We start from the raw sequence: 12,686 nt of genomic DNA, 5'->3' as shown, positions 1-12,686 counted from the left end.
ACACAATAAAGACACTGTAATGGCTTTAGAAATCAGTTGACACATATAGATAGGATTTTCGACCTATTGATATCATTGAATATCAGCCATGAGCTACAATGTGATGAGCAGCTGATATTTTACAATATAATATGTAGAACAAAAATGTGTCCATAGTACACGAATGCCCCACTCGCACTATCATTTTCCATGTTCAGTGGACCCTGAAACTTGGGTCAAAACTTTAATTTGGCATTTAAATTAGAAAGATCATATCATAGTGTACATGAGTACTAAGTTTCAAGCTGATTGGATTTCAACTTCATCAAAAACTACCTTGACCATAAACTTTAACCTGAAGAGGAACAGACGGAGGAATGGATGAACGAAAGAGCGGAGGCACAGACAAGAAAACATAGTGCCCCTCTACTATCTTAGGTGGGGCATAAAAAACATAATACTCCTCTACTATTGTAGGTGGGGCATAAAAACTGATTATCTGTTTATCATTGTTCTTTTCCGCCTACTTAAATCATTGTACCAACCTCATCATAAGTCAACAATTTCATAATAGGAAGACTAGTTCAAATAGTTTTATCTTGTTACCAATACCGGTTGATAAATAGGATCATCAAACAAACTTTTGAAATAAAGAATCCTTAAAACAACTCATGAATGTAAAGTTTTGAACAAACATGCACGCTGGTTCAAAGGGAGATAATTTTAAAACTTATTAATAGAAAACAGTTAAATGGAGTATGGATGCAATGTATTGAAACACATCTAGCTCACACTGATAACCAATCTAAAGCTTCTTTTTACAAATATATATACAAAAGGCATAAAACTTCAACACTATCACAGTGGTCAAGATATAGCTTTACTGACATTAGCATATCCCACCCCAACACAAGTCAATATTAGTTTATCTCCTCCAAGTTGCAAAGCTTCATTTTCTTCTGTTTTTTTCTCTGTTTCTATTTTGAACATCACTTGGAAAAAGTCTCTTATGTGCTTTAAAAATTGAATCCTAAAAAACAGAAGTATTTCATTATAAAAATGTAATGTGCTATTAAAAATTGATAAATTTTCTATGGATTTCTTGGATTGAGGAAAAGTTTCGTTTTTGTGGAAATTTGTAATTCGTTGAACATTTAAATTGGTGGTTCATCTATTACCACAAAATACTAAAAATTGGTATCCAAATAACAATAATGAATCACAGCATGCACAGTAACCCTTAAAACGTTGCCTGAATGTGTCTGTCCCAAGTCTATAACCTTTAGTTCGCTGGTGTGCATTTGTTGATGAATATCATATTTTTTCGTTTATTGTTTTGTACATAAATTCTTGTTTTAATTGTTTGACATTTTTATTTCAGGACCTTTTAAGCTTGCTTTGCAGTATGGGTTTTGCTCATTGTTGAAGGTCGTACAGTGTCTTGTGGATGCTAAGTATAGATTTTCGGGTTTTCTACACATTGATATTGTAAAATATCAGCCGCGAGCCACAATGTGAACCTTTTTGGCGAGTGAGCGTAGCTAACGAGCTAAAAAGTTTCACATTGTGTCGAGCGGCTGATATTTTATAATATCTATAAGGAAGAAAACCTGATTATCAGTTTATCATTCTATTACTGGTGTTTTTCTTTCTACATACAACAGTTTTACGCTTGATGAAAGCAAGCTTGATAACGTCTCCTCTCGCATTCTGACGTTGCTGATAACTTCTCCTCTCACATTGTGATGTCACTGATAATGCCGGGTCTCCTTTCCAAGTCTTGATACAAGAATTACTGAGTGACAGAGCAGGGTGATATAGGCCTAGGGAAGGACGATAATTGTATGTGTCTTGTTGTCTCACTCTCATTGGCAATCATATCACATCTCCTTATTTGTAAATAGCCAAATTAAAACAAATTATTCTGAAGGCTTGACTTGAGCTATGATCATGATCATTGATGGTAGGACTGACCTATCTTCTGATTTTTCGCTTTGCTTCTACTTATGTAATTTATGCTTAATTGCAGATATAAACGATTTCTTAATATATTCTGGTCAATTATTTGAGTTCTTGTTTATCATCCTATCATAAACATTTGAAAATGTAATTAATGTTAAGCTTACATGTATGGGGACAATTCTCCTATCTGAACTTTAGACACATCTTGCTGGCCTAGCACCATAAATAAAGCTGTCAAAGCCTGGTTGTTGGAGTCAACACAGCCACCCTTAAATTATACAAAATATAATGCATTACCGACACAATGTATCTAAAATATTAAAAAGAATTTGCATTAAAGCATACACAGAACACTATCAAAGTTTTTAAAATGATTTTCAAAATTGATGTTTAAATTTCTAATCCTTTTGAACATTTTTTTCCAGATATTTGACACAGAAAAAAAACTTGCATCAGAAAATTTAAGAATTTCATTTTTATTTTTTCAAAATCACAAATAACAAAAATGAATAAGGCATATTAGATATGCTTTAACATTTTCCTGAAAGACATTTTCTGAAGGACACTTTAAAGAAGGAGATCTAGATATTTGTTTTTGGAAATTCTGTCTTATCTAACTCCAATCAAACTCAAAGACTTTTACATAATAAGTACACTTTTTTAGCACTTATTTTGAGTTAATCTACACTGCAATTGAAAATGTTTATAAAACACTTCCGGTTGCAGAACTAGTCAACATACCCTATATATTTCCTCTAGCAATAACTTGGCTCCATTTATGCCTACATCTTCAGGAACAGAAGGCCCTGAACCTTTAGGATTAGACACTATCTCTGCTGTAAGGAAGGTTCCATTTAATGTCTCAGCTACTAATGTTATACCATATCCTGGGGACCTGTAATAGAAAAGTTATGTTTGACATTTCATGAATAAATCATTTATCTGAACTTACACTCAATCACCATTTGTAGCTTCTTCGGAGGGTAGGAAATTTTAGAGAACTTATTGTGTTACCCAACACCTAGACTAATATTAATTTGGCTCGTTTTATTTTCATAAAATTTTGACAAAATGTTTACTTTGACCTTTTGACAAAAATTTAAAAATTAAAAAAAAAAATGAACCAACCACTTTATCATAAAAATTTCATAAGTTATATAGCAGTTTGACAAACACTTATTTTGATCATTGAGAAGCTTAAAATTTTCTTAACAATACAACGTGATTAAAACATTTAGCTGATTTTACAGAGTTATCTCCCTGTAGTGTTAGGTACCACCTTAATTCAAATAAATAATCATTTTTCAAACTTTTGATTTGGTTTTTTTTTCTAAATTTAAATTATGATCTTAGAGATCAAATTCCATAAAGTTAAGCTTATTGAATTTTTTTTTTTTATATTCAGTAGTTCAGAGAATAAAAAAATTGTTACTTACCAAATAAATGTACCTTGTAGTTGGGGTAAAATTCCTTATTTTTACAACATTACTGGTATATTTGTATAGATTAAAATTAATATGAATCAAAGAATATGTATTTTCACAGGAGTTTTGTTAAACATTTTCCTAATAAGTTGAACTGATTTGTTATACATGTATCATTTAAATGTATGTGTGACAAATTTTCATCATTTTTTTTAAATGGACAGAGCAAATATAAACATGAATACCTAAAACCAAAGGTTTTTGGTAAGATACCAAAATATTCCTTATTGCTATTCAATACTTGCTTGCAATTACTTACTTTCCAGAGTGGCTTCCCTTGTAATGATCTGTATAAATGTATATATCTGGTATAAATTTATTCAGTATACTTCTGGCTGCCTCAATTATTCTGTTATTTGTTACTGGTGAAACTCTTACAGACCATCTAGATAGTGTTAAGGTCAAATAAAACAAAAACTTATGTTTTTCTCACGTGCACTGATCAAATACATTATCATCCTAGGCAAATATTTTGTATGTTTTCGAATAAGGACCTTGTTTAATTGATTTTTTTGTTGTTCAATCTCTAGGTTTCCTTGTAAGGAGTGGACTATTATTTAATTTTCATTAATGTTTCTAATGGCCTTCAATTATTCTGCTATTCCTTACTATAAATTACTTTTTTCCTTCTTGGTATCTTTATATTCTAAGAATACAAAATAAATGTCTCCACATAAAATTGACTGTAATATCATTATAACAGATATCTTGTTCAAAATGATTCACCAAATTTCTAATTTACTCATAGAAAATATGAAGAAAACTGCTTAAAATGATAAAGTAAAACTTTGTTTAATAGGATAAATCTTTTAATTATTGGGATGACATTGTCAGTTGGCATTGTTAAGCCATAAATTTGTTGGCACATTTTGCATATTCAAACAGAAAGAATTTATCTAATGAATCAGAATGATTTCTAAGCAATGTAGTACGGATCAGAATACAAAATATTTTTCTAGAATGTACATTGCATACAGTCTATGTACATTTCACACAATTTTTTTTCTTCTTAATAAACAGTCACAATTATATTGTTCAAAATAAGGATACGCCACACCCCTGATACGTTTTATCTTCCCTGGGTCTGTATACTGTAATGGACGTAGTTTCTGTCGACATGGACATGTAAAAAAGATTTCACCACCACCCTCTGGGGCCGCTCCTCTCTTAACTATCTGTTAAAAAAAGATGCATAAATAATAACAATTGATGGCATTGATGAGATTGTATCAAGTTTTCTAATTCATGGTGTTATATCAATTTTTGTTGTCTGTTCATATATAATTTTAAACATCAATCATATAAAGTGATGTACCAATAATCAATATAATCAACAATCTTTATATTTCTAAATTTTCTGTGAAAATGGTTCATAAATTTTCAAAATCAACAATTACTAAACATTTCTGCAGATGTTTTGTCAATAGAAATTATGTTAGGCAAAATTTTCTATATAACATGTATAAGAAAATGTCTGTTCAAAGTCAGGAATATGACAGTTGATGTGTTTGGACTTTTCATTTTGCCATTTGTTTGGAGACTTTCCCTTTAGATATATTTTTATCCATATTTAACCTGACAAATACATGGTACATAAGTTATTTCACTGACCTTTAATTCCAGGAATTCATCTGTACCTAAGAATCTCTTTAATACAGGTAGTGTTGACAGTTTTATCAGGTCTACCTGTAAATATAATACCATGACACATTGGTCAAATTTACCCATAGATATGATATAATATGTCATGTTTACCATACAGAATAAAGAAACATTAAAGAAACAATTTCTACCCTTGAACTTTTCAAAGCCATGATATTTAGATAATTTTATATAAAAGGGTAAAAACTTTTGATTTATTTCTACATAAATTCCTTAATTTGATATAATTTTACAGTAAAAGAGCAACTAATAAATGGAATTTTGCAATCTTATAAATTTCAACAATATACGAATATCAGCGTGTCTATCAAATTAACATTTTCAACATGTTCAACATTTGATCAAATATATATCCAAAATTTCTTGGAATCATCATTCGTTAGAAACTAGCAACTCATTTGATAAAATCCTTATTTAAATTTATCCAAACATTGTTTTTAATATTATAAATTAAACACCCAAGTGCTGTTAGTTTGATGGTGTTAAACAAACCCCCACCCCATCTTAGTGAGGTAAATTGGAAGTAAGTCCATGAAGTTTAGCATTGATCCTCTAGCGTAATTTTTACTTTATATAATATTTAATATCTGAATTCAAGATTTTCATTGGTTCAATAGAAATAATTAATTTTTTGTAATAGTTACAAATGTGCCTTGGCCTTTGACTTAATTGCACAAAACTAATATGAATCCTCCTCTTCCTTATATCTTCCTTCTTAATCAGTGTTTTTCAAATTAAGTAAGGAAACTCAAATTACAATCCTTAAACCACAAATGTGTCTACCATTAATGACAGGGACCTTGACCGTTGCTTGATCAAAAAGCATCTGTGTAGGTTTTATTCAAACTAAACAAAAAAATATTAAAGGTATCATCTGGAAACTTTATGTTTTAAACATTAACAGATGGCATACATAGATTGACAGACAAAATATTACCATGTGCTCCCAAAATATTTTCTGAGAGCAAACCAAATATTAAAGATGTGAGGGTGATAGAGGAGATTGTGACCCCTCTGCCTTGCCTGTGTTGACAATGATTTTTTTCCAGATTAACAACAAACTCTATCACCCTCTAATATACGTTTTATTCATAAAATATTATCTAATCCTAGGCCAACTTACTGATGGATCTGTCTGGTCATTAGTTACACCTCTAAGTGTAGCTCTCAATGGTGTCTTAGTAAAAGGTGCCAAACATATCAAACCTTCCAGGAAATAACCAATGCCTCTTTGTGGATTACAATCATGTTCTATTTTCCCTCCAATTAATATGCCAGGTTGGTATAATAAACTGGTTCCTAAAAAATTGAAAACAAAACAATAATTTACCTTTATTTAATTTTGATACATTGTAGCTTAATGCAAATTTAAATGTAGAAAATTAAAATGGCAATAATTTCCAAGGAACCATGATAGCAATGGACCATGATGAAGGGTCAGGTTGTAAATTCTTCATGGTCATGATGGAAATAAAAAATGTTAATGGCATAACAAATCAACTGCATACACCAAATATCCCTATTTTCCCTCAAACTAACCCATGTTTTCATTTTTAAACCAAATACCTAAAACATTATCAAGAATAAACAACGTAACATATATTTACATAGCATTAAGTATACCTGTTTCACTTATTACAACTTTTGAACCATTTGTCACTTTATCCACCAATCTTATGAAACTTGCTTCAAATTCTGAAATAAAAAGAACATACATGCATGACATGTGAGAATTGCAAAGAATTAAACACAATCTGCTATATTTTGCTATATAAATACTTACTGAAGGGTTGACATCTTTTCTTCTCATATTACATGTACATGTATTACTATATTTCAGTGAATATTAAAAGTCTGCAACTGTTTGTAAAAATTTTCATTTTGAAATGCTTAATGCTGAAAATCAATTAACTAGAGGCTCTAAAGAGCCTGTGTCGCTCACCTTGGTCTATGTGCATATTAAACAAAGGACACAAATGGATTCATGACAAAATTGTATTTTGGTGATGGTGATGTGTTTGAAGTTCTTACTTTACTGAACGATTTTGCTTCTTACAATTATATCTATCATGAACTTTGCCCATTAGTAACAGAGAACTATATTTGGTAAAAATTTACATAAATTTACCAAATTAATGAAAATTGTTAAAAATTGACTATAAAGGGCAATAACTCCTTAAGGGGTCAATTGACCATTTAGGTCATGTTGACTTATTTGTAGATCTTACTTTGCTGAACATTATTGCTGTTTACAGTTTATCGCTATCTATAATAGTATTCAAGATAACCAAAAACGGCAAAATTTCTTTAAAAATTACCAATTGGAGGGCAGCAACCCAACAACCAGTTGTCCAATTCATCAGAAAAATTCAGGGCAGATAGATATTGACTTGATTAACAATTTAACTTCTTGTCAGATTTGCTCTAGATGCTTTGGTTTCATAGTTATAAGCCAAAAACTGCATTTTACCCCTATGTTCTATTTTTAGCCGTGGCGGCCATCTTGGTTGAATGGCAGGTCATCGGACACATTTTTCAAACTAGATACCCCAAAGATGATTGTGGCCTAGTAGTTCCAGTGGAGATTTTGTAAAAGATTACTTAGATTTATGAAAAATGGTTAAAGATTGACTATAAAGGGCAATAACTCCTAAAGGCGTCAACTGACCATTTTGGTCATGTTGACTTTAATATTTGTAGATCTTACTTTGCTGAACATTATTGCTGTTTACAATTTATCTCTATCTATAATAATATTCAAGATAATAACCAAAAACAGCAAAATTTCCTCAAAATTACCAATTCAGGGGCAGCAACCCAACAACCGATTGACCGATTCATCTGAAAATTTCAGGGCAGATAGATCTTGACCTGATAAACATTTTTATCCCATGTCAGATTTCCTCAAAATGCTTTGGTTTTTGAGTTATAAGCCAAAAACTGCATTTTACCCCTATGTTCTATTTTTAGCGGTGGCGGCCATCTTGGTTGGTTGACCAGGTCACGCCACACATTTTTTAAACTAGATACCCCAAAGATGATTGTGGCCAAGTTTGGATTAATTTGGTCCAGTAGTTTCAGAGGAGAAGATTTTTGTAAAAGATTACTTTAATTTACGAAAAATGGTTAAAAATTGACTATAAAGGGCAATAACTCCTAAACGGGTCAACTGACCATTTTGGTCATGTTGACTTATTTGTAGATCTTACTTTGCTGAACATTATTGCTGTTTACAGTTTATCTCTATCTATAATAATATTCAAGATAATAACCAAAAACAGCAAAATTTCCTCAAAATTACCAATTCAGGGGCAGCAACCCAACAACCGATTGACCGATTCATCTGAAAATTTCAGGGCAGATAGATCTTGACCTAATAAACATTTTTATCCCATGTCAGATTTCCTCAAAATGCTTTGGTTTTTGAGTTATAAGCCAAAAACTGCATTTTACCCCTTTGTTCTATTTTTAGCCGTGGCGGCCATCTTGGTTGGTTGACCAGGTCACGCCACACATTTTTTAAACTAGATACCCCAAAGATGATTGTGGCCAAGTTTGGATTAATTTGGCCAAGTAGTTTCAGAGGAGAAGATTTTTGTAAAAGATTACTTTAATTAACGAAAAATGGTTAAAAATTGACTATAAAGGGCAATAACTCCTAAACGGGTCAACTGACCATTTTGGTCATGTTGACTTATTTGTAGATCTTACTTTGCTGAACATTATTGCTGTTTACAATTTATCTCTATCTATAATAATATTCAAGATAATAACCAAAAACAGCAAAATTTCCTCAAAATTACCAATTCAGGGGCAGCAACCCAACAACCGATTGACCGATTCATCTGAAAATTTCAGGGCAGATAGATCTTGACCTAATAAACATTTTTATCCCTGTCAGATTTGCTCTAAATGCTTTGGTTTTTGAGTTATAAGCCAAAAACTGCATTTTACCCCTATGTTCTATTTTTAGCCGTGGCGGCCATCTTGGTTGGTTGACCGGGTCACACCACACATTTTTTAAACTAGATACCCCAATGATGATTGTGGCCAAGTTTGGTTTGATTTGGCCCAGTAGTTTCAGAGGAGAAGATTTTTGTAAAAGTTAATGACAACGGACGACGACGACGACGGACGCCGGACGCAAAGTGATGGGAATAGCTCACTGGCCCTTCGGGCCAGGTGAGCTAAAAAGGGGATTCTCAAATCCCTTATATAAACACAAAACACAAATGGGTTACTACCCCTGACTTATCAACATATCATTGATGTTGATAGAAACATGTACATGTATCTAGGATGTCTGAATTAAAAATAGAATGTACAAGAATAATACAAATGACTCTGCTTAGAAGTGATCAGAAAAAATTCTGAATAACTATTATTTTAATGAAATTTTCAAAATCAACATCCCATAATTTTGAAGCCTTTTAAATCTCAGGGGTGGATCCAGCCATTTTCAAAAACAATAACTCACCTTCATTTAATTTTGATAGCTTAATGCAAGTGTAGAAATTAAAATGGAAAAACTTTCCAAGGAACCATGATTGAAGATGAAATGCCGCTGAGTCTGTATAATGTACTTGTTGCAGAACAATATAATGTCATAACAGATAAGATTTTGACTAAATCATCATGATCATGTATAATATATTGAAGTATTTCTTGTTAGCTAATATATGATTCTTACTCAGCACTGTTGTGCATCACAAATGAAATATATTTGTTTATATGTGTATAACATTAGGAAAGTAGGAAATGGGTTGACATCAATGGGGCAGAAACCTAACAGCAAACCAACCAATGAAATGACATGTAAAGGACAATTTTGCAGCAGTTTTTGAATAAAAATTGTAGCCAGTAGGTACAATTTGAGGACACTGATTGAAGAAATGTAAACTAAATAATAGATAAACTATTGATTTTGTGGTGTTTCTCTAAACTGACACACTTGTTTTTTTCCTTTATTATTTATCATTGTCTTGATGGGCAATCAATGCGTCCTTTTTATTTTCCACTTTGACAACAAATAATGTTGACATTTCATCTATACATAAGACTTCATCTATAAATAGGACAAAAACTTAATTTATTTTCCGAATTTCCATAGATAGCCAGGGGCAATCTGATATCCACAATGTCTGAAATTCTCGCTTTTGTTTTTTTTTAAAATACTCTGTGTCCCCCATTTGCATTTAAGGTTTTCTACTCGACTCATGACTCTTTTTGTCTTGTTTGCCCACCTTTTTTAAAATTTTATTAAGTATTTATCAATCTGAATCTCGATACAAAATTTAAAGAAATGACACTTCCGTTAAATGATGGATAAAACCTAATCGACGATCCATGGTCAATGGACAAAGCCAATGCAATGTTACGCGACTCGGGTTCGCATACTTATTTTTATTTATTTTGGTAATCGATCTATTTCCGGTATCATGTAAATTTATCGTCATGAACATTGATGTTTTTACTTCCTGAACATTGGTTTCTTTTACATAAATTAAACATCTTTATACGTTTTGAAATTAATTTTTTTTTTTTGGGGGGATTTGAACTTTGTCTTATATATTTTTTTACTTGTCCACGGGCAACCAAGACAAAAATAATTACTTGTCCGGTTGTTCAAATGTACAAGTCGGGCGAGTCGGGCATAGCATTTCCACACCCCTGGACATGACAGCCCAGGCTTTCAAATTTCCTTTAAGCCCTGAAAAATCCTCTCCTCAAGCAAACAGAATCTAACTTAAACTTTTCAAAGAGTGAGCTACGGGCCTGTAGATTTTACATGTACAGTGAACCAAGAATAGTACTGTATATAGCCTGACAACTTTGTGGCTGTGCTATATAAAGTGGAGAAACTTTCTAATTGCTCACAACATACATACTTATGATCAAACATCCTTTGTGTCAGTTTCAAAAGATCATACGAGCAATATTTATGTTTTACAAATGTACAAAAATTATCTACACATGTACAAATAATAACAATAACAATTGTTTTATGTTGTGACATTTAATATGTTATATATATATTCTATGATATTATATTCTCTTCATGTGAATTGAAATTTTAATTTTATCTTCATTATAAGTTTATGTGTTAAGAATCAGAATGTATTGTGTATTGTTGTCATTATGTCCCGTCAGTGGCCCTTAATTGGAAAATACAGAACTTTGAACTTTGTATACACACAAGGCAGTTGGTAATCATAAATAATCTGATGGATAACCATGATAACTGGCCATAAATTCAAAAAAGACAAAATTGAGTGATTGTTATATGCATAAGCATTATATTGGAACGAAGTCCCCAATGACGTTAGAGAAATCACTAAAAAAAAAAAAAAAATCGGGGAAAATTTCCAGAATTTCTCATTCTACTAATCATGCTAATGAACTCAAAATCGTTAAGTTTTTTTTTCAGATCTACTTCCGTTTCCGTCTTGTTTGCATGAGACTTTGAATAAAATGTATATTTATCAACATATCAACAAATAGGGACTCCCCTTTAAGCACCGACTCTTGGTGCTTTCTGCAGATAAGTCATATTAAATATCCTTTATTAAATAAACTTTGTTATTTGCAGTATACCTCATAGTCAAATGTGGGAGTGCTTAATTGCTTTGTTTTTTATTGGGTTCTTTTTGTATTTTTTTGTATTTCTTTTTTTTTTTTATATATTGACATTTCTCTGCACAAACTACTAATGCCTCATGTTTGTCTTCTCAAAGTGAAGATACACTTACCGGGTGCACTTGAGTCAAATTCAACATAGTATTCATTGAATAATAATACATTGCTACTATTTTGTTGAGTGTATTTTCTGTGTTATATTATTTTATTTTATTATTTTTATAACACTTGTTACATATCTTTACTGTGTGTGTATTGCATATGTTATTGTTTATAATAATATTGTTTGTATCATATGCCCTCCTGGGGCCCTAATTTGGTAAATAAAAATATTCTATTCTATTCTATTCTATAGGAAGGAATTCAACACCCAATCATTTTTAACAATTGTTTGATATGAAAAAAACGTTACTTGGATATCAGTGTTTCTTTGATTACATTGAATATGATGTCCTAACTTAAATAACGTGACAACTAAATCCCTAACAACAGAACCAATATAGGAAACCTTACAGTATTTCTGTTTCTTTTATCAACATGTTTGAATTTTTATTAAAATAATACAGACTTCGTCCCCATTCAGTAATGCCTGCCTCTTATTATAATTTCTAACAATTAAGATAAGTTTTACTAGTTTTGTAGCTGCTACATTGTACATGTCTATTTGTACAAAAGGGGGGAGGGTATTTAGAAAAGTGTGTAAAATTGTTAACCTTTCAAACCAGGATCATCATCTCTTGCACGGATTTTCTTTATTTTAACAGATTTTCCACTTAATGTTGCTAGAATAATTCTTTGTCGCATATAATTGCAACCTTCATATGTTAATGTATTCTTTGCCATGTGGATTTTTTGCCTTTTTATTTTTCTTCGGTGTCAAATATTACTTTCCACATTTATCTTAAAATATCTACTTTTAAAGCGTAATTGCGACGCAATAATATAACATAAATTATGTCAAAC

At 31.3% G+C, this 12,686-nt stretch overlaps 1 protein-coding gene across 1 annotated transcript; it reads right to left on the bottom strand.

The window, feature by feature from the left end:
- Positions 1 to 840: 840 nt before the first annotated feature.
- On the bottom strand, positions 841 to 12,636 carry LOC139488105 (RNA 3'-terminal phosphate cyclase-like protein). The gene is made up of 9 exons (XM_071273498.1): positions 12,437 to 12,636; positions 6,711 to 6,782; positions 6,211 to 6,386; positions 5,037 to 5,111; positions 4,476 to 4,600; positions 3,685 to 3,810; positions 2,683 to 2,836; positions 2,106 to 2,209; positions 841 to 1,009 (listed from the first exon to the last, which is right to left on the bottom strand). Exons 1-9 carry the CDS (start codon positions 12,564 to 12,566, stop codon positions 847 to 849), a joined length of 1,125 nt encoding a protein of 374 aa, XP_071129599.1. The 5' UTR covers positions 12,567 to 12,636; the 3' UTR covers positions 841 to 846.
- Positions 12,637 to 12,686: the final 50 nt, after the last annotated feature.

The sequence above is a fragment of the Mytilus edulis genome, chromosome 1, assembly GCF_963676685.1.
Source record: "Mytilus edulis chromosome 1, xbMytEdul2.2, whole genome shotgun sequence".
NCBI lineage: Eukaryota > Metazoa > Mollusca > Bivalvia > Mytilida > Mytilidae > Mytilus > Mytilus edulis.
The sequence above is the reverse complement of the archived record's forward strand: the minus strand, read 5'-3'. Positions and strand labels throughout refer to the sequence as shown.

What these genes read in the sequence shown, in the direction of transcription:
- LOC139488105 (XM_071273498.1), bottom strand. Translation starts at nt 12,566, where the DNA reads ATGGCAAAGAATACATTAACATATGAAGGTTGCAATTATATGCGACAA. An exon ending in ATGAATTCCTGGAATTAAAG is followed by an intron (nt 4,601 to 5,036) that starts GTCAGTGAAATA and finishes TTTTTTTAACAG; the next exon opens with ATAGTTAAGAGAGGAGCGGC. An exon ending in GGAGAATTGTCCCCATACAT is followed by an intron (nt 1,010 to 2,105) that starts GTAAGCTTAACA and finishes TCTGTTTTTTAG; the next exon opens with GATTCAATTTTTAAAGCACA.